Here is a 21,434-nt window from a genome sequence, read left to right as displayed (position 1 = left end):
AGGCAGAGCCAGGTCGTAAAGAGGCTCCTCTCTCCTGCTGAGAGGTTTTGATTTTTAACCCAATGGTAATGGAGAACTACTGAAAGATTTTAGGCAGGGGAGAGTAAAACGATCAGACTTTCATGTAACCACCAACACTTTGGCAACAATGTTGAGAACTAATCAGTGAGAGATGAAAATGCAAACAGATTTCTTTAAAGATTATTTTTATTTTATTATTCCTGCTTCAGTGCTTGGCTGACTCCTCTAGAGTAATTAGAAAAATTGTATCCTAATCTCTGGGAGCAAGAGAAAATAAGTGATAGATATGTAACCCTTACTGAGTGCTTCATCCACCACAGCACAGTAGGCAACCTTCAATGCTCAGTGTTGAATGACGACAATAAAACTAGCCAGGAGCAAGAAGGGAAGATAGCTCATCTACACTCTACATGGCTTAGGGTGCTTGCATAAGAACATCATTTTTCCAACACACTTTGCCTAGAAAGGATTTAATTCCTAAAAGTTATTCAGCAAGTACCACAAATGACACCATTACTGCTCTTTCTACTTCTACAAAGAAGGGAAGCACAAGATACTATCCGCATGGGGCCTAAATGGAAAGAACCCATATTAACGTCATTTGAAATTCCCAGCGGGTGAGCCATTTTTTTTCTTTTTTAGAAAATGCTTTCAGTGAAACAACAAGAAATAAATATGAAGTGTCCACTACTACTTCCCAAGCAGAGAAAGCAAGTCTTTGTCATAATAATGACTGCCTGGTACCTAGAGTGGTTAAATTCATGCAAGACCTCCAAACCTAAATGGCCCTAACTATCCCTCTGCACCAGCTCTGGCCTCATCCTTCGAGAAGAAGCACATTGAAGTGAACGGAGGAAGCTGCTTGCCGCCGTTGTGGCGGAGGTGACCAGATGTAATATTCATGAAAACAGTACCTCTCAGATAGATCTCCCACTCTGAGGAGGCAATTGGCCAGTGGTCTCAGCTTCTGTGCTCTGGAATCCATCACCACTTTCACACTGAGGTCAGACTCCCAGCCGATGACTGAACACAGCAGGGATACTAAGGCAGGGAGATGGGGACTCCTCTGAAGGGCAACCATGGCTCAGGGACCCATCATTCATCTTGCCAAACTTTTCTTAGAATTGCACCACAGCTTAAAGATTTCCTACCCAGCTTTCCTTCCTTTCCTCGCTTCACAGGATTGGGCCTGCATCAAAACCTGACGGCTGTCCTGGCATCCTCATGCTCCCTCCCCACATTCTCTAAAGGAATGAAAATCTTTTGTACAATGAATCTCTTTCCAGCATCTGCTTCTTGGAGGACCCAAATTAACACACTTGCCAAAAGGCTTCAGCCCTCCTTTTCCCCAGACCCCAAGGGTTGAGAAGAAACAACATCTTACCAAATGTTAAGAGCCAGTGCGAAAATCTCAGCCTCCTAGCACATCTGGTTAAAAACCCATGCACTCATTTGTGCACCCTTGCTGCAGTAGCAGCACCTGGAAAATCCTTATTTGTCAGAGGCTACTTACCCATAGAGCCTCATAATGCTTTTTATAGCGAAACATCTACTCAGTGTTTTGCCATGTGCTGACAGAAATATGGAGTGTTGAATTAATGTACACTGACACAATATTGTATATGAGTAGGTGACAGATAAAGTAGGACTGCTAGTAGAAAGAAAATGTTCATGAGAGTGGGTTGTTTTTATACCACACAAAGATACAAGATTAAGAAAGCAGAAATCATTTGTTCACAGAAGAAGTAAAGAGGAGACTGGCTGCCATGGCTTATGAACAGTACAAAAGCACCACTCTTGTTGGTAAACCATGAAACCAGACCCCTTCTTGCTGGAGGAGAAAAGAAGCCAGCCTGCCCCTGCAAAGGGATACCCACCCAGTCCATGTGCAAACAGCCCTGGCCCCAGGTTGCAGGTGCCACATACAGAACACTTCTCTGAGATCTGTCCCCTGGCCAGTTGGTGGCATCTCCTTCTCTAGGAAGGAACTCTAGTCTAGATGCATCCCCTGCTCCTTCAAGTCTGGGCGTCTGGATACCTAGGGTGACAGCAGGGTGTACCTGTGCTTTCGTGAACCCTGACTTCTCTCCACAGCACACAAGTCCCACAGAAAGCATGGACAATAGACTTCATTCCTAAAGCACTCACTATCCTAAAATGTCCCTTTTAAGTCCTACCTGTGGGCACCAGAACCCTGATAAAGTCTGTGCTCATTGAACTCCTTCATCTTTGCATTCTGACAGCATTTATTGTTTGAACCACACACTTTAGAGGCCAGCTTTATAAAGGCATATTATTCGGTGCCGCTTTACAGATCTTGTCTTTTTCTCCCCAACTAGATGATGAGACTGTTAAAGGTAGAGGCTCTGTGCTACTCTTCATCTTTTTTCCTCTAGAAAAGCCAAGCACTTTGGGCAGAATTGTAGCCCAACTTTCTTCAAGTCCACAAGCTCCCCTGGAGTCAAGAAGAAAAGGATCCTCCGAGTTTATGTAGTCAGTCAGTTACCAACATTTTGAGTGTCACAAAGAAGGAACATCACACCAAATGCTGTGATGTCCCTGTCCTTGCAGAGTGTTCAACATAGCTCTTATATAGCACATGCATGGCATACAGTTGATAGCATGATGTTTGTGAGAGAAGAAAGAAGAGAGGGGACAGAAGGAGGAAACAGCCTCAGGAGTACTCAAACCAAGAAACATTAGAAAGATGAGACTTATCTTCCTGAACTGACTCTCATTTTATTATCCACATTGAAAATAAGAGAAAAACACCAGTCCCTTACTCTATTACTCCCTTATTACCTGTTTAGGCTGCAGACACCCAAGGCATTGCTCTAGGACTTGTAGGAGTTATTATAAAAATGAATAAAATATGATTTTGTCCTTAAATATTAAAATATCTTAACCTACCAGCCCCTTCCCTTCTGCCAAATCCTGCCATCCTAATTTCCGGTAAGAATAAGGTATAACAAGTATTTACTAATTTTTTTATATGAAGTCTGCATTTCATAACCAATTTCCCTTGCATCTTATTGATGGTCATTCTACATGATGCTGAAGCATTTTCTTAAAGTGGCTTTTCTTAGAGAAATAAAAGATAGGGACTTACTTTTTAAAAAAGCTTAAAGCAGATTTCAGAATGTTTTTTAAAACGCAAAAGTGTTTTAAGGGGATTTTAATCTCTTTGGCTGTGTTCAGCACTATAATTGTGTCCAGTCGACACCATCACAGAGTTCCCCGCTGCTTGGCACAACTCTGGCCAGATCGCTTTAGACTCCATTCCTATAGCAGTAGAGCTTCCCCAGAGTTGCACAATGCAACAAGCACAACTGTATACATGTGCCTAATTAGACTGTTACAAAGGTCTATATTTAAGTGCTACATGATGTTGGAAGAATTTAGGAGTCTAAAGCAAATGCAGTTAACACATAAAGATTGTAGGAGAACTGAGTTTTGCAGTTCTTTCACTCTCACTGCATTGAGTGGCTACCAAGAATAATCTAGATTAATGAGGCATTGCCAATTCCCTAAAATAAGAAGATATAACCTCAAACTATGTAATATTATATAACACCATATTTCAGCCTGGTAAGTGTATCAGGTCCTATTGATTGCCAGCCCAATGTCTATCCTTGTTTACCCCACAAAGTCCTGGTGTATTTGCTGTCCACCCCTCCACACATAACCGTATGCTTTGGGGAAGTTGAACTCACTCCAGCTCCAGGGATGTTCTCACTCTCCCTGCTGATAACTGGTTCTGGAATGGGTACGTGACCCTATTCCTGTCAATAAGAAGTGAAGGGAATTTGCTAGGGAGCTTCTTAGAAAGGGTTTCACATCCTACAAAAGAGACACAGAAGAGATGAGCTCTCTTCTTTTCCAGTATATTACTGGGCCCGGTTAGGACACCAGGCACTGCTGTAGCCACTTCACTGCCAACCTGATGTTAAAGTCAGCACTGAAGGTAGAAGAACAGAGAAAAGGAAAGAACCTGGGTTTTTGATGACAAAAGTAGGTGCTGAATCAAATAGCTTTGAAGACTACTTTTCTCTGGACTTCCAGTTATGGGCGATAATAAATGTCTTTATTGCTTAATTCTGTTTCTCTCAGGGTTTCTGTTACTTGAAACTGAATGCATCTTAACAGATAGAAAAGCCATTGGTTTTCCTCTCACAAAGCAATGTACAAAGTTTTAAGGGACCCTAAAGAAAAGACCAACTAACCCCACCTACTACAGTATTGGAAAAACTTAATAGAAGAGGTTCTCAAGGATGTGTAAGACTTCACCAAGTAGAGAAGAGGGTATGATGTTTTAGGGAGAGGTATACAGAAATCAAGGAGCCCAGTGTCGATTATGCATATCAAGCAGTTTGGGATGGGCACTTAGGGCAGTGCAGGCAAAGGGCCTTGGCACAACAGAGGACTGCCGAGTGTTCAGGAGGAGTGGTTAGCAAGGTGGTCTTGAGGAAAAACCGAGTGAGTTCCTCGTTGGGAGGCAGATTTGCTCTGTTTTAGAGTAGAGAAAATAGCATTTAGAGATAATTATTTGAAGACAGAAAAGAGAATTGAGGGACAGAGAAGACACGGAGAGGAAGTTAACATTATATTTAGTTTATATTTACATAAGGGACAATTTAGAACATCTGAGTGGAGGAATTTCAAGATGAAAGGAATAACGCTCAAGGAGGAATGTTCTTTACCATCATTAGAACTTTGTACAATACAAGACTTTAAGGCAGGGAATCTGTGACATTATTATTTCAGTCACTCAGATTAAAAAATTATGAACTAGGAATTCAAATGTGAGCATAAAGAAGAAGGAAATAGTCTGAAAAATAATCTAAGGAAACAAAATCAGTAAACAACATCTAACTGTAAGATAATATTCACAAAGATCATATTTTAACTGCGTCTACAAAATTTTTAACTTTTTATTTGATGTTTATCCCTTCCCATTTTAGAAAAGTCTTTTAGAACACGAATTTAGAGAGATAATATGGTTTTGAACTTCAAATACCTAAATGCATTTCCTAATGTTTTCCTTTTTAGCAATTTAGTTTTGCTCTGAGATTAATCAGGGATGGAACAAAAAGTAACAACATATAATGTAGTAACAACATATAATGCCTTCTGTTTTTGGTGGTGGAGTTTGTTCTTTCTCTGTTCTCCCACCAACCTTTTAAATTAAAAAAACTAAGGAAAGTATAGGTCTTGCTACAAAGTCACAATTTATTGCTCTGTGCTAGCTCACCATCAACTTGTTTTGGTGAAGAGTCCCAGAATGATTTCAGAACAGATCTGGAGCACCTGCCAATTAAGAGAACCTTATTAAATTCCAAAGTAGAAAGTAGTCCATGAAGCTAATTCACCTTGTGATGCCTTGTTCAAAGTTTTCCTCTTCTCACAGGATAGAGTCACACGAAAACTGCCAGAAAGTTCCAACCATCAGATCCTCCATCAGAGTGGGGTGTCTAATGCCCACAATCCATCCTTGATTCACAACAAACAACACACACATACACATCATAAGCACATGCATGCACACATATATAACACACATGTACACACACATGCACATACATAGACACAACACACATGCAAGCACATACAAACACACACATACACGTATACACAATGTACACACGTCACAAAACTCTGGGATTTCTAACAGTATAATAGATAACTTTTCTTTAGAACCTGTCTCAGCCATCAGCTTATATATAGCTAACACCCTTCCTTGCAATCATCTTAGGAAGTTGACAGAAGAAATGTAGAGATAGAGATGTCTAACTAGATATATACTGAATAAACAAATGGTTTCTTACTTTGTAATGTTCATACAACACAGTTTATTTCTTTCTCAAACCAGAGGTGGAGACTTTACAAAGTGTTATAGACAGTGAAAGAAAGACTCTTTAGTAAAGGGAGATGGTCTTCCAACCCTCCCCCTTTCACCATAGGAGAGTAATGGGATAAGAAAGAAATAAGAGAAAACAGAGGAAATGAAACTAGGAACAACATTTCAATTTTATTTTCCTAGCAAAGTAGTTCTCAAACTTCACTGCATCAGAACCTCCTGGAAAGTTTGTTAAAACACAGTTTGCTGGATACCACCCCAGAGTTTCTGATTCCCTGCGTCTGGGCTGGGAACAGAATATTTGCATTTCTAACAAGTTCTCCGGTGCTGCTGATGGTGCTGGACAGAAAACACACTGAGAAGCATTGTCCTTTGAGACAATAGTTCCTACCAACATGAGTCCTCACAGTCCTGAAATTCCATCAAAATTCATACCATCTTGGGCTCATGCACACAGGTTTCAGAGCTTGGAAAACCCAGAAGCATAGTTAATGGTTCTACCTTCAGTCTCTTCCAAAAATTAAATTCAGTTTAACTAACATATGATGAAAGCCTGTTTTGCATGATTTATATACATTCACAGTCCCTTCTCAAACTATTTATAGTACCTGTCGTACCCGTTGTTTCAACCCTAGGCATTTAAAACCAGAAAGAACATGAACTTGCAACATGACTATCCCTCAAGCTGGGACGGTGTTTCCAGGTAGGCTTGGAATATTTCAACTCCAGCTACTTAATATGGATGTATTTTTGCAGTATTGCTCCCATTCTGTTTCCCACAGTGGGCTTTTCGCTATAGACAGTGGAACATTTCTGAGGCTTCCAGGCAGAGGAGAAACTTAACTACCTTTGCCCTGAATCATTCCCTACCCTGACTTCATGGGACAGTTACACATCAAGAGCAGACTTGGACGAGAGAACGACTGCAGCCAGAATTTGAGAGTGCTCGCTTTCAAAGGAGTGTTCTTGCCAACTATTCTGGGCAGAGTTGGTTAAGTCATAAGTTTTCTGAGTTTCTGTTTCCTTATATGCAAACTAAAGATGATCTGGCCTGTTCAGCATGGTTGTTGTGAGGATTAGTGATAATGTATATAGTTACATATCTCAATCTCTATCTCTCTTCTGTAAACTTCCTAAGGTACCATCATCTGGCACAGAGCAATTAATTAAAAAACAGCAATTATTCTAGGACTACATAAGCGATAGAGGTGAAAGAACAGAGGTTATATGTTCTGAATTTGAAGTACAGCCCTGTTGATTATCAGCAAGTTACTTTCTGTCTCTCAGTGCTGGTTTCCTCATCTGTAACATGAAAACGGTAACACTCCCTCCTACACACACACACACAAACACACACACATTTTAGATAGCAGATGACCACATGAAGCCAAACTGCTAAAGTTTGAGACCTAGCCCTGGCATTCAGTAGATGTGCAACTTTGGGCAAGTTACTTAATGTTTTAGTACCTCAGTTTTCCTACCTAAAAAATGGTTGTTGTGAGGATTAAATGAGTTAAGTGTAAAGTGTAAAGTGCTTAAATGTAAAGTGCTTATAACAGCATAGTTTATATCAGGAATGCTATTTGTGTTAGCTATTTTTATTTTCGTGTATCAACTTTTTGACATAATAGATGTTTAACAAACATCTATTTTAGATGTTTAGTAAACGTCATCTCTCCATATCCCCACTTCGTTAACTATATAACATTAATACAATTTAGATTGTCTACAATATCTACATAAATAATTTGAATCATATATCTATTTTCTTGATATGCACATTCATTAGCCTTTCAAACACTGAGGGGGGAACCTTCGAGGCACCACAGTAGTTCACAGTAAAGTTTCATCTATAGCTTCTTTGAGATTCAGAATATATAGTTTATTCATTTATTTAGTTTATTTATTCGAAATACAGAGGCTATTTTTTTTATTTATTTTTGATACAGAGTCTTCCTCTGTCATCTAGGTTGGAGTGCAACGGTGCAAGCTCAGCTCACTGCAACCTCCGCATCCCGAGTTCAAGCAATTCTCCTGCCTCAGCCTCCCGAGTAGCTCGGATTACAGGCGCCCACCACCATGCCTGGTTAATTTTTGTATTTTTTGGTAGAGACAGAGTTTCACCATGTTGGTCAGGCTGCTCTTGAACTCCTGACCTCAGGTGATCCACCCGCCTCAGTCTCCCAAAGTGCTGGGATTACGGGAGTGAGCCACAGCACCTGACCTGGCTATTTTCTTAACATCAACTTTTAAAAACAAACAGAGTACAGGCCAGGCACCGTGGCTCACGCCTGTAATCCCAGCACTTTGGGAGGCCAAAGCAGGCAAATCACGAGGTCAGGAGATCGAGTCCATCCTGGCTAACATGGTGAAACCCCATCTCTACTAAAAATACAAAAAATTAGCTGGGCGTGGTGGCAGGCGCCTGTAGTCTCAGCTATTCAGGAGGCTGAGGCAGGAGAATGGCTTAAACTTGGGAGGCAGAGCTGGCAGTGAGCCGAGATCGTGCCACTGCACTCCAGCCTGGGTGACAGAGTGAGACTCTGTCTCAATAAACAAACAAACAAACATACAGACTGCAGTATGCCTTTCATTCTTCCATTATTTTACCTTTCTCTGGCAAATGTATCAACACGAGGAAAACATTGCACAAATCTCTGGAGTTCCTTAAAAATCAAGTTTTTTACACCAAAAGGGAGAAGTTTGGTATGCTGGGCTCCTAATCCTGATTACCTTTCTTGCAGAGCCCTTCAAATTAAACCAGAGCTACTCTTGTTTTCATAAAAAATGTATCTGCAAACTGTGGAATACATAGCCAGTCCTCACTATTCTGGTGGTTTAACTTGTTCTCCTCACCTTTCTGACAGGAACTCAACAGAATTTACTGAGCACTCCTTGCAAAATCAGAGCAGAAGCAGGAAGTACTAACAGTGCTGAAATAACACTAACTAAAATCCTGTCTGAGAGAAAGGACTGGATATTATTATAGGCTGCCATGTTCTGGAAGGAAAGCTTCTGGTTTGGGCTGCAGTGGTGGAAAGATGCCTGATGGTTGAACTCAGTCTTGGCCGGAATTTTGAAGGACTTTTGCAGCTGGAAGGGAGATGTATGATATCTGTTCCTTTCTTCCCCATTTTACAGATGAGAAAAATAAGGCCAGATGTTACATCATTTGCCCAAAATAATGCATCTAGCTATTGAAAAAAAAAAATCATCAAGATTAAGAAACTTAAATCTCCAGGGTAGCACATCAATGTTTTCTCTATAAAACATGCCACAGTGGAATAAGTAGAGCCTTGGAAGGACCTTCAGCCAGCGGGAAGGGGGTGAAATAGCAGGAAGCATCTCCCATAGGCCTGGCGTCAAGGAGGCTGGGCTGTCCTGGAAGAGGGTAAAATGGATCAGGAGGGTGTAGCCACACATGTCCAACAACCCAATTTAATCCTGAAGAACCTGCAGGGAGTGCGAGGAAGAAATTAATGCCTGTAGAAGATTTTTCAGAGAAGATAATTTTTCAAACCTTGATGATTCACTATGTAATTGTGTTTTCTTTAAATCTTGAAAAACTTTCTGTTGAGTGAATTAAATTGATCCTATTTAACTCTTAAGCACATTCCTAAAGAATCAGAAAACGCTTTAATATGGAATAGTTTAATGAATTCAAAATGTAAACTTTGTGCCTTGAAATTTGTTATTTGCCCACTAAACAGTGGCCACAATTTTTACATGAATTCAGAGACTAACTTCTATGGGAAGGCCAGGAAATCAAAGGCAGAAATCTAAGAGGTTTAAATTGCTCCGTCCCTAAGCTCAGATCCCAGACCTCAAATGCACAGGATTATAAATGTCCTGTAAAGTATGGCAGCCCCCAGTGATATATAATGGAATTCTTAATGCTATCAGGGAGCAAGGAGCAAATTTCTTTTAAGAGCACTGAACAGGGGATACAGGCCCCAAGTGAGCGGTACTAAGTGCACCAGCTGCTGTCAATCAATATTTTAACCACTAATTGTCATTTATGCTTTCAGTCCAATGTAAATTAATATCATTATGGCTTATATTTTAAACTAGTTATGGATTCTAATCCTTCAATTTTGAAATGAGAACCATCGAATATCGTAATAGATTACCCATTACTGTTCCTGGTGAAGCAAAAATACGGTTATAAAGCTGCCACTAATTTTTTATAAGCTTCCTATGACTCTTAATAACAAGAAAAAATATTTTTTATATAATGGATTATTTATACTATTTGGAGTACCATATGTATCTCTGATTGACACAGAGTCTAGCCAAATGCCACACAATTTTTCTTGGTCTCTACAACTCTTCATATATTTTAAGGTTAACAACTTGAAAATTATTTCTAACAATAAATATATAAGACCATTAAACATGCTGCTTGATAACTTTTCTCTGCATTTTTTAAACTGCTCACTTTTTAAGCCCCTGGTATCTAGAATTTTTAAATTGGACTCTCAGGGATGTTGATAAAATAGACTCAACATCTATTGAGTCTTCTAAAGAACATTTGACACATGTCAAAGGAATACTGGCAGAAATGCAGATGACAGATAGGCTGAAGTATTATAGGAAATTTGATGCTGGGGAAAAACATTTATCATTCTCGATACAGGACAAGTGATACATTATACAAATAGTGAGAACAAGAGCAGTACTCGGTGGAGTAGGGGAGTTGCTAGCCAAATTCATTGATAAGCATTATGTTCAGGTCCACTAAATCTTACACCATGTTTCATTACCAGCATAACAAGCATATGTGTGTGTAGCATGGAGATGACTGTTACAGTCTACTCTCAAATGTTCACATCCTAAAGAATAAGAAATTTTAAAAGTTTTTCCTTCCTTTCTTCTTTTCTTTTTTTTTCTTTTCTCCCTTCCCTTCCCTTTCTTTTCTTCCTTCCTTCTTTCTTTCTCTCTTTATCTCTTTCTTTCTTTCGACAGGGTCTCTGTTACCTAGGCTCAAGTGAAGGCTGGAGTGAAGTAGCACAGTCATAGCTCAAAAAGCTTAAGTTTTAAACATAGTTTTGTTTCTTTTCTTCCCCATTGGTTATCAGCATGGCCCCTGCTCTTGCAAAAGCTATGAGTTTAATCCTCTAATGGAAAAGGGAATTTGTACAGTGTGGGATGCTGAAAATTCACTCTTTTAGACCTCCTGGAAAAGAGAATCTGGCTAATCCTGAAAGCTTAACCATATGAGGATGCATCCAGATCCCAGAGACACATCCTTTCTCCAGGAAAATTATTGCAATAATTTACTTATTTTTAAATATCTTAGCATCTCTTAGTAAAGAGATGGAGGTTGAATCCCACCTCAACAGCTAACTACATGACTTTCATCTCTCTAAGTCTTCATTTCTTTGTCTGAAAAATGAGAATGCTGGATTTATGATCTTTGAGGCTCCTTCCCCATCTATGAATTCCAAGTTCATTTATAACTGTTGGACAATTAATTCACTTGGCATCCCCTTTCCCCTATCATTAAAAGTGTTTACTAGAGTATCCCATCGTGTTCTTCTGGTGCAGTTTCAGACTATTTTATTACATTACTGACAGAAAGTTCCTAATAAGCATTTAAGATATAACATTTAGGACATCCCTGAAGAAGAAATGTGACAAGTCATGAATGCCACCCATATGGAGTAGTTTCAGAAAACATAGGGAGAGTTCTTTCAGGTGAACGTGAACCCTAGTAAGACACACAGAGGAGTGAAGGCACATGGACCAGCCATGAGTGGCTATTCAGTTTTGGAAAGTCCCTTCACTTCTCTGGGATTCAGCTTCTTTCTCTGTAAAATAAAGGGGACAGAGAAGATAACCTCTAAAATTCTGTGACATCCTAACAATTATGATTCTATGCCAAGAAAAAGTTAAACATCACTAAAATATGTCTTTTCATTGATTTATATAGTTCAAGATAACTGAAAGATACTCAAAATTTCTAATAATAGAATACATATACATATGCATATCTTCATAATTTTTATAATCCTTTTACATTGCACTGGTTCAGAATTTGCTTTTCAATAACTTTTACATTTAAAAACTCATGAAAGAAGAATAGGAATCAGAGAACCCAACTTAATTCCACTCATAAACTTTAAGCCTTATCTGCCTTAAGAACAGCAATTTAGAGAAATGCTACGTCAACAGCAGTGGTCAATGAGCTATTATTTTATTATTTCAAGCACAATTTAAAAATATTTCAGAGAGTTTTTCAGGATTAAAGGTAATCTGGAATTTTTCAGGTTCAGAAATAAGAGTTACTGTTTGTATTGTGAATGCAAAATATGTCTGAATTTTAGTAGGTTATCAAAACTTTTACAAAAACAATATCCCCACCATTGAACTTGGTATATGAGTCATAGTTCAATCAAATTCAGGGATGTGAAGAAATCTTTCCCTCTAATAAAGGTTGGCAATCTATTAAATCTGGGTAGTTTTGCTAAAGCTCATATGTCCCTTTAATATGATATCAAGAATTATATTGTTTCTGGCTTCTCAGATTCTATCCCATATCCTTGCAGATTACTTATGAGTCAAGTCAAGAGAAAAATTCTGTTCACGATGGAGATAGGCAAATGACAGGAACCTAGGGCTTCATATCTGATGGCATCACTTCCTTTTTGTTTGCTATTTCTCTCCCACCTGATTGTGACTTTTTTTCTCTTAAATGAGAGTTTTCTTGTATCCGTTAAGACCCTCAATACTGGCTGGGAATGGTGGCTCATGCCCGTAATGCCAGCATTTTGGGAAGCCAAGGTCAGAAGATCTCTTTAGGCCAGGAGCTGGAGACCAGCCTGGGCAACATAGTGAGACTAAATTTTAAAAAATAAATAAAACAATACAGCAAAAAATTTTTAAAAGACCCTCAATACCAAGGAATTTAACTCTGTGCTCTGAATGGATCAGCATATCAGCCTCCTGAGCCTGAAACTTCCACCTTATAGCTCAAGTATCTCACAGTGGGATCCACTTAAGGCTTAGGATTCCTTATGTTCTCAAATCATGACTACACACTGTTAATATCAGGACATCACAGGATTAGCTTATATAATGTGCATTGATCTTGTACCTTGAATCTCAGGCTTAGGAAAGGGTTTCAGGATTTCCAAAATTGCTATAAATTATAGCAATGCCTTGCCTGTTGCCATTGTGTTCAAACTTCCTATCCATTGTCAGGCTGAGATAAGAGCAGCAAAGTCAACTATTTCATCAGTAACACCAGTTTATTAATGAAAACTGTTGTCTTTCATTTTACTTTAAAAGATGAGAGTACAAACTAGATAATCTCTGTCAGACTTTGTTAAACTTTCTGAAAGGAATAGTATGGTAAGTTGCCCAGAAAGAGCAATACTGTAGGTGTTAAATATTTTTCCACACCTTGGCCTCCAATAAATAAATGAGAGATACATAACAAATAACACTAACAATGATAATCATAAATTAGAACATCTGAAATCAGGCTAAGAAGTAAAAAGTACTGCATAAAGAAACTCTCGTTTCTTTATAACTTTTTATTACAAGAAAATTAAACGTTGTTCATATAAATAAAAAGGACTTGGACACAATATTCTCATAAGAGGGGTGGGGTTAGTTTCTGCAAGTTTTCTTTTTGAAATTAGTTGATATAAGAGGATTTACTCCAGACATTTTGAAGTGATGTTTTTTCTAGAACTTTGTAAGTTCATCAGTGCAGCCGGTGAGAGAAGGCTGCTCTTTGTGACTGCAGAGCCATCACTTCCCAACATCATTACAAAAACAAACAGCTCGCCCTCGATTCCCCACATGACAATGGACCCGCATCTGTCAACAGACTTGTATTGTGTGCCGTGTGAGAACATGACTATGACATTTGCTCTCGTGACATGGCAAATTTCGGCGGCTTGTCTGGAAAGAGATTAGTAATCATCACGCTGCGGCACCTTTCATCAAGCTAATGACATTTCAATCCGCACATTTTCTCCAGTTTCGGTACTTTGCTATCTGAGCACAAGTCTCTAATTACGCTCAAGCAACAAGTTTCACATCAATCTCCCAATTTATGCACTCACCATACACCATTGCTCCTCCAGTTTCATGCAAGAAGCGGAATCGATGATTTTTAAATAACCAGATTGTCAAAATGGTAAGGATGAGCAAAAAATTGAAGACAAGCAGCTCCACCGCTCCCTGATGTTGAAACTGATACTCATCTTTTTCTGACATAATCCTTGACTGTCTCTCCATTCTCCAGTCGTCTTGGGATTCCTTAGATAAAAACCTGGATAAGGGCTATTTTATCAAGATTTGCCTAAGGCAGTCTGACTGCCTGAAAATTTCAGAAGAAACACTACCACTTTAGCTGCTACTTCACAAGCATTCTGCCCTGGCTTAGTATTCAGATGGCTTCTAGTTACAACTTCCTGTTTCTCTCTTAAAGCAGCCCTGTCTCTTTTCAAATTCCAGAGTGTGTGGTTTCATCACTGACTCTTAATGTCTTTAAATGATTCATCTCATGAAAATATCTTTCATACTGGACAAATCTGCAAGCAATGATTCTAAGATCTTGAATCATGGTCTTCTTGTTCCAAACAAGTCTTCTTAAGCTGCATAAATATGAACCGCAGATTAACAATAAAAAAGGTAGCCTTACACAAGCAACGTTTTCTAAGTTCCAAAAGCCAATTCCTGATTCAACTTCACCTAAATGTAAGATCTTTCCTCTCTAACCAAAACCTGCCAAAGTGATGGGGATTGATAGCACAGTTATCAATCAGCCTCTGTGCTCTAAATGGATCAGCATATTAGCCTCCTGAAAAGATATTATACTGCTTAGCCTGAAACGTCCACCTCATAGCTCAAGTATCTCACAATGGGATTCACTTAAGGCATAGAGTTTCTTATGCTCTCAAATCATGACTATACATTGTTTAAGCAAACCTAAAGTGATTTCACAGGATTTTTTAAAATTGTTGTTGTTGTCGAGAAGCAAGAAAGGATTTAGTATATGACTCTGTTTGGCTTTATATAACTGATAGCTGCAGAGCAGCATTTAAACTCTAAATCAATTGTTTTTCTTTTAACAAGAGAAAACAATGAAAGCAAGAGACAAATAAAATTTCATCTCCATGTCTACAATTGTACTGTTTGGATATGTTGAGACAAAAAGGAAAAAAAACAAAACACATAACTTTGAAAGAGAAACTCACATAGCCATCCTCAGCAATGCCGCATGCATGGATTTCTCTTTGTAGGGTTCCTGGTCTAGGCATCCAGGACCCACAGAAATCTGCAACAGATCACAACCTCCTCTGTCCTGTGGCAAAACAATGCTGCTCACTGAGAAATGGTTCTGCCACCAGTAATGAAAGCTCCGTATTCACAGGATTCTGACCATAAGAGTGATGATTCTTCAGATCATCTTCCATGTGGCAGGTTGCTTCTGTTTGATTTCGTGTTTTTCTACTTTAAAATAGTTCAAGATAATACCATGGGTTCTGCAACTTTTTTTCCCCCTTTTCTTTCTCTTTTCTTAGCAAATGTTATGACTTGCTTGCTTTTAACACTTGATCCTATAACACATTTGGATATATCCTGCGGTTAAGTGATTTTTTTTTTTCATTTTACCATAGCATTGGAATTTAGGAGTATTAATCACCTATTATCCCCATTTTGACAGAATAAATACTCAATTTATACAATGTGATTTCTTACTGAGTAGGCTGAGCCCAAATGCATCCTGAAACAATTTTTGTCACTAAAAGCTAAAGGTCAAGCATATAATATTATTGGGAGCTAACTACCTCTTCAACAAACAGTTTCACCATGAGAGTAAATCTGTCAACCCCTTAATACAAAACTCTGCTGTTTCAGCATCTTTGCTTTGTGCAACTTTTGAAGCTTATTTCCTCTCTGAGTTTAACTTAGCAGAGGGTATTTATGTGTGCTGCAGATGTTCTTCTAACACGCTACCCTTTTTGGCAGGAATATCTGTGATGACTAATATTCATACTGTTTTGAAACCTGTCAGCTAATGCTTGCAAGCATTGCATGGAACTTTGCTAGCAGGTTCTACCTTTACAATTTTGCAACTCCACAGGTTCAGTTGAGTTGTCAGATATACAAGATAACACAAATTCAAAACCTAGAAACTTACTGTCTTTTTGTTTTTTGTCATTATGGAATTAATTTGGTTTTCTTTTATCACAGTTATTCCATCTGAGTAGAATAAACATTTTCTGGTTGACCCATCACATCCAGTTTCACTCTTTTACCCAATGAAACAACTTGACAAAAGATTAATGGCCCATACAATGTTTTGATTGGCTTATACATCTTTTTAGAAGTTTTAGGTTTGATGTCAACACATTCAAATCAGTATATTTAAGATTTAAAAAAATCATATGGCTTCTTGCAGGAAAAACTTGTAAGATCTGGCACATTGGGCCCTTCTTACATGGCCGCAATCTGTTGGGGTTGAGTGGTTGCCTGCTGCATTTGCAACCAGCTTGCCACAAGTCCATTCATCCCTATTCTTTCATTCATGGTCCCTGTGTGGCTCCTGCAGATGTTTGAATGTATCACCCCTGCTTTATTCCAGGAATGGAGTACATTCACTATTCCATTGTTCATTCCTGATGCCGCTTCACACTGGGGGGGAAAAGCTTAAGGGAAAGGGGGCTCAGGACATGTCTCCAATTCCTCTACCCAGAAAAGGAATTCAGTTCTTCCTATTTTGTGTTTTCTTTTTAGAACATTATTTTTTATTTTGCTGTACCAATATAAGTGAGAAAATAAAATAGAAACATGTAACAATAGAGAGTCTACTATGGACCAGAAAATATGCCAAGAAATTTAATTTAGTCTAATTTAATATGCAGAAAATACTCACTCTCCTCCTGGTGAGTAATTTAAGGCTCAGGGAGAGTTGGCAACATAGCCAAGGTCACACAGCCTTTAGCAGTTAAATTACATGTGGGGTGTATTGGCCTTTAGATGGCTTTTCAACCAGGGTGATCAACTCATCCTAGCTTATCAGGGACTTTCCTGGTCTACTACTGAAAGTTGTGTGTCCCAGGAAATCCCCTCACTCACAGACAAACAAGGGAAGTTGGTCACTCTAACATCCAAAGTTCCTCAAATTCTCAGATCCTGTACTGTCAATAATCACTATTTTTCATGAGATTCCTGAAGGAGATATTCACAGATAAAAGAATATCAGTTAAAAATTACACATTGTTTTATGACCTGGTAACCAGAATCCTTAGTTCCAGGTTCTCAGGTGAAATTGGGATGGACTCAAAACTTAGGTACAAGGACCAAAGAGGAATTCTTGACAGTTCCTAAATCTCAATATTAATACCTGCTGGCCACTGCAAGATACAACATGCAAGTGACAAACAGCAAAGAGAAAGAACAGGATGGCCCAGCCTGTTGCAGTCAGTGTGCCCTGTCTCAGCTTGCCCATCCAGCCACAATGAAAGAAAGAACTGAAGAGTGGAACCTCCCAGGCCAGTGTAACTTTGCATGGTGTGGTAATTGCACCCACTAGTGAATGGGACCCAATCAGCTTTACAGAATCTAACCAATCATTTCAGTGCTACTGGTTCTTGTAAGAGGTCATTGAAGATTGTGGGGTCAGAGTATCGAGAAGCTAAGTTTGCCTTGGGTAGGGAGAGATACTGAGAAGGCCCCTCTCCAGCTCCCTGGAGCTCCACAATGCCGTCTTAGTTCTCTCTCAGCTCTTAGGATTAATAGAGAATGCTTAAGACAACACAGGCCCTGGGTTATAGGAAAATTCCACTGTCTCTTTCAGGTGGCCTTTCCCTTACTATTTATCCATCTTTGAGGCCAGTGAAATGGAAGTTTCACATTTTGCCCCACCCTACTCCAAGCTTCTGAAATGGGCCAGGACAGGACTGTAATTAAGTTTGTTTGAAAGCCACACAATGTCCTCATCCAAAAATCTATCCCCTATCCTATTTTCAAGCTCATCATAGACCTATCTTAGCTGTCCCCACCTGAAAAAAGTCACATGTTAGCATAAATTGCCCCCAAATTTGAATAATATGGACCCCTCCCATTAGTATATTTCCATAGGGAAATGAAAGTTCAAAAATTTCACAGGTGATTAAATCCCATAATAAACACTTAGACAATATTAAGCCCACCCCAAATTCACTGTTCAATGCTGGGGTTCTTTTCTTCAGCCTTTACGAAGTCTGGTCTGTGGGATCCAGGGCCATGAACCCAGGATGTGACCCCAACTCCATGTTCTTTCCACTGCTCTTCATTATAGTGGGAAGGTGAGATTAAAAATCACTGAAAACGAGTGAAATCAGAGAATTTGTATCATTTTATCAAACCATACAAGTGTAGAAACGTGTGTGGCATGGATAGGGGATCCTTTCCTTCTTCTACCCAACAGGTGCATTCCAGCCATGCTCTGAGGAGGGAAATATGGGTGAAGACCTCACTGTTTTTCTCTGTGAACTGTTATCTCTGTGTTGATTCTTGATGCTTAGAAGTCCATCACTCAGTGATGACCGGAGAAAAGGGGAATCTTCTTCCACCTGCACTAGAGGCTATTTGGCTGGCCTTGCCCCACCAAACACGTACTGGATGCTATTTAGGCATTTTTGCATTGAAGAGTCCCCAAACTGTATACAGCCAGGTTGAGGCAAATCTGATACAATGCCTGTGATCCAGTCATGTCATCCCTATGTTATCAAAGAGGGGACAGTCATACAGCTGAAGCCTGGGGAATGAGGAGGGTCCCAGATGCAAATCCCTTGACTCCCAACTCAGCCCCTCTTCACCCTGTCTCCTGCAGTCCTCCCATTTTGTCCTCAGCTTTCTGTCCACAGCACATCATCTCTTTTCTTTTAGAAATGACACCTCTTCAATAGAAATAACAAACTTCAGTCTATAGGTCCCCTCTTCTGTCTTGCACATCTCCGAAGGCCCATCATGAGAAAAAAAATTCACTCACTGGCTTCCTGTTTTGTTCAGTCTCTGCTGGTTCTGCATAAGGCAGAGGTAATGCAGGCTCATCACGGTGGCTGGAACCTACTCCTAACCCAAGATAAAGACTTCAGGGATGAAAAGAAGTGTGAGCTCTGGAGCCAAGGTCAAGAAGGAAAAGATGGAGACATGCTACTCCATGCTGCAACTTGTTTTAGCACAAAATTTCTGAAATAAGAGCTGAGAAAATTCATTTCTTTGATCTCCCATTAAGCGTCCACTTGATAAATTTGCATTCTTCTTAGGATATAACTGCTACTCTATGTCTTACAAAGTAATAATTCTGACCTCACTAGCTAAAATACACTGTGTGTTAAGTTATAAAATTTTTGTATAAACTAACAAAGAAAGCCATCATGCCCCTCACCTCTCCCTGATCTCTACATTTTTCTCTAAAGAGAAGAAGAGACTTAGGAGAGAAGACAGAGCTCCAGATTAGGAGAAGTTGAATACGCTTGGAAATATTTTCTGAAATGAAGTATGTCAAAATCAAGCAGATTTGGACAGTTTCACTTCTTAGTTTTCCCATATCAATTCAAAATCTAGCCTTTGAGGCAGCCTTTGTTAGAGGGTGTCTCTGTTTGAATTCCCTCACAGCAGACCTTGAGACAAGGACTTGCAAGTAGTTTATTTAGGAAAGGATCCAAGGAATCCCAAGTGAAAAAGTTTGCACAAAGACTAGAAAATACCATTTTTCAAAAATACAATTTTAATTTGCATTGAAGCCTCATTCATTCTTCATTTCATTCAATTCTGTATATGGTCTATGTACTTTGAAACTTTAATAATTTATAGCTATGCTCAAAGTAATCCTTAAGTAGCACACAAGATGAATTTTATTTATGCTTAAGCCAACTAAATTACATAATAAATTCTATGACAAACACTATAGTCCTCTTAGATAAGAAGGTAAATCATGTTCCGTGGCCAGGAGAGTTAAAACCACATGTCACCTGTGCAAGAAAATTCAATTTACTTTGAATACAATTTTCTGATGGTAATACTAGATCTAAAGTGTAAGTTTTAAGTTAAAAGTTTAAAACTACTCTGAGACTCTTTGAAGACTGTAACTTGGTGTATCACACACAAACACATACACTATGCCCCACCCTACCACCCAAGATCTTCCTCCAAATGAATTTTAAATCAATAACAGGTGGTTATGTATTCATTTAAATCCAGACCAACAGGTTTAATGGATGTCACAGGACAATGTGATTTTACTTCTATAAAAATGTCCTGCATTGCTGTGGAAAAAAAAAAAACAAATTCACAAAGCAAGATAGAGCAAACAATGACAATTTTTTGGTTACATCATATGTAGCTTCAAGAATGTTTCTTTGTTGGCTAGGCTAAATATGACTTCCCAAATAATGACACTTATACTATCCAGTCAGAAGCTCCAGTATCTAAGTAACTGACTTTCATTTCTAAACTCTAGGTGTGGAAAAGAACTGTTTCTCAGAATATAATCAGAACCTATAAATCTCAGTTAAATCTGTGACAGAAACATTGTGTTCTAGCAGCTGTTGGACAGACTCTTCCAGATTCCCAGGTTCCTCAACAAAATCACTAAAAAGATGATTAATTATGAATATTTGCTTATCTTTTGAATCTTTGCTGAAAAGGTAATTTAAAAAGTTTTTCACCAGGGTATTTGGGCTTCAAATACCCTTTTCTTCAGGGTATTTGGGCTCAAAATTGAGGGACTATAAATAACATACAGTTTTTAAATGTTAAAGGAATAATCTTTCTGGAAAAAAAAAAATGTCTTCCTAGCTTCTTACTTAAGCCATGTCCTTCATGGCACTATCTGAGAATTGTTGAAATGGGAAAAAGCAGAACCAATTAATTATCAGCAATTTAAGATTCAAACAATATTGGATTCCACCAAAATTTACTCTTAAAACTAGATTTATTTCTAAGTGAAAAAAACCAAAATTGTTGTGTTAGAGATTCAACAGCCAAAACCTCAGGCGTCTCCCTTCCATCATGGTAACCAAAAGACAATACACACAAAATATACAGCTGACAAGAACAGGGTACACCAAGAATGTAAGGCTTTTGGTGAACTTTGTTTGATAACGTGGCTTAGACCAGAGGCTTCCCACATCTCACTTCAATCTACAGGAAAGCCAAGGACAGCATACTCTGAGACATGCTTGCTGGGGTAAAATCTATCTGCACAGTGGAATCTACTTCCAAGTACTCAACCTCTCTAAAGAAGGGTTGCCTTTTGCAGAGACAGCAGCCAGAAAGGGAATCTTAGGGCTTCACCCCCCATCCCTCAAGCTTCTGGGCTCATTTTGACTGATCAGAGAGAGAAAAGGATCAACCTTCTCTGCACCTGAGCCCAGGAAACTTACTTCTAGTAAGGCGTGGCCCAGCCAATGTGGTGCTTGGATCACCCACTGACCATCCCTGTTCCAAGGGATTAAGAGTGGAATATACTTTCCATGACTCTTCCAAGAGGTCAGAAGTGGAGGTAGAAGTTTCCTCCTTCGTGGACCACTGTGGAAATGTAGGGACA

At 39.0% G+C, this 21,434-nt stretch overlaps 1 protein-coding gene across 1 annotated transcript in view; it reads right to left on the bottom strand.

Annotated features, from left to right (window-relative positions):
- SLC9A9 (solute carrier family 9, subfamily A (NHE9, cation proton antiporter 9), member 9) overlaps window positions 1–14,337 on the bottom strand; it is a 611,074-nt gene extending 596,737 nt beyond the window's left edge. Inside the window, exon 1 of the mRNA XM_011958071.1 lies at window positions 13,954–14,337. Coding sequence (XP_011813461.1) covers window positions 13,954–14,128 — 175 coding nt within the window. The 5' untranslated portion in view covers window positions 14,129–14,337. The remainder of the gene's footprint in view (window positions 1–13,953) is intronic.
- Between the last annotated feature and the right edge of the window lie 7,097 nt (window positions 14,338–21,434).

The sequence above is a fragment of the Colobus angolensis genome, unplaced genomic scaffold (assembly GCF_000951035.1).
Source record: "Colobus angolensis palliatus isolate OR3802 unplaced genomic scaffold, Cang.pa_1.0 Scaffold46, whole genome shotgun sequence".
Taxonomy (NCBI): Eukaryota; Metazoa; Chordata; class Mammalia; order Primates; family Cercopithecidae; genus Colobus; species Colobus angolensis.
Note: the sequence above shows the minus strand (reverse complement) of the source record. Positions and strands in the feature narration are given on the sequence as shown.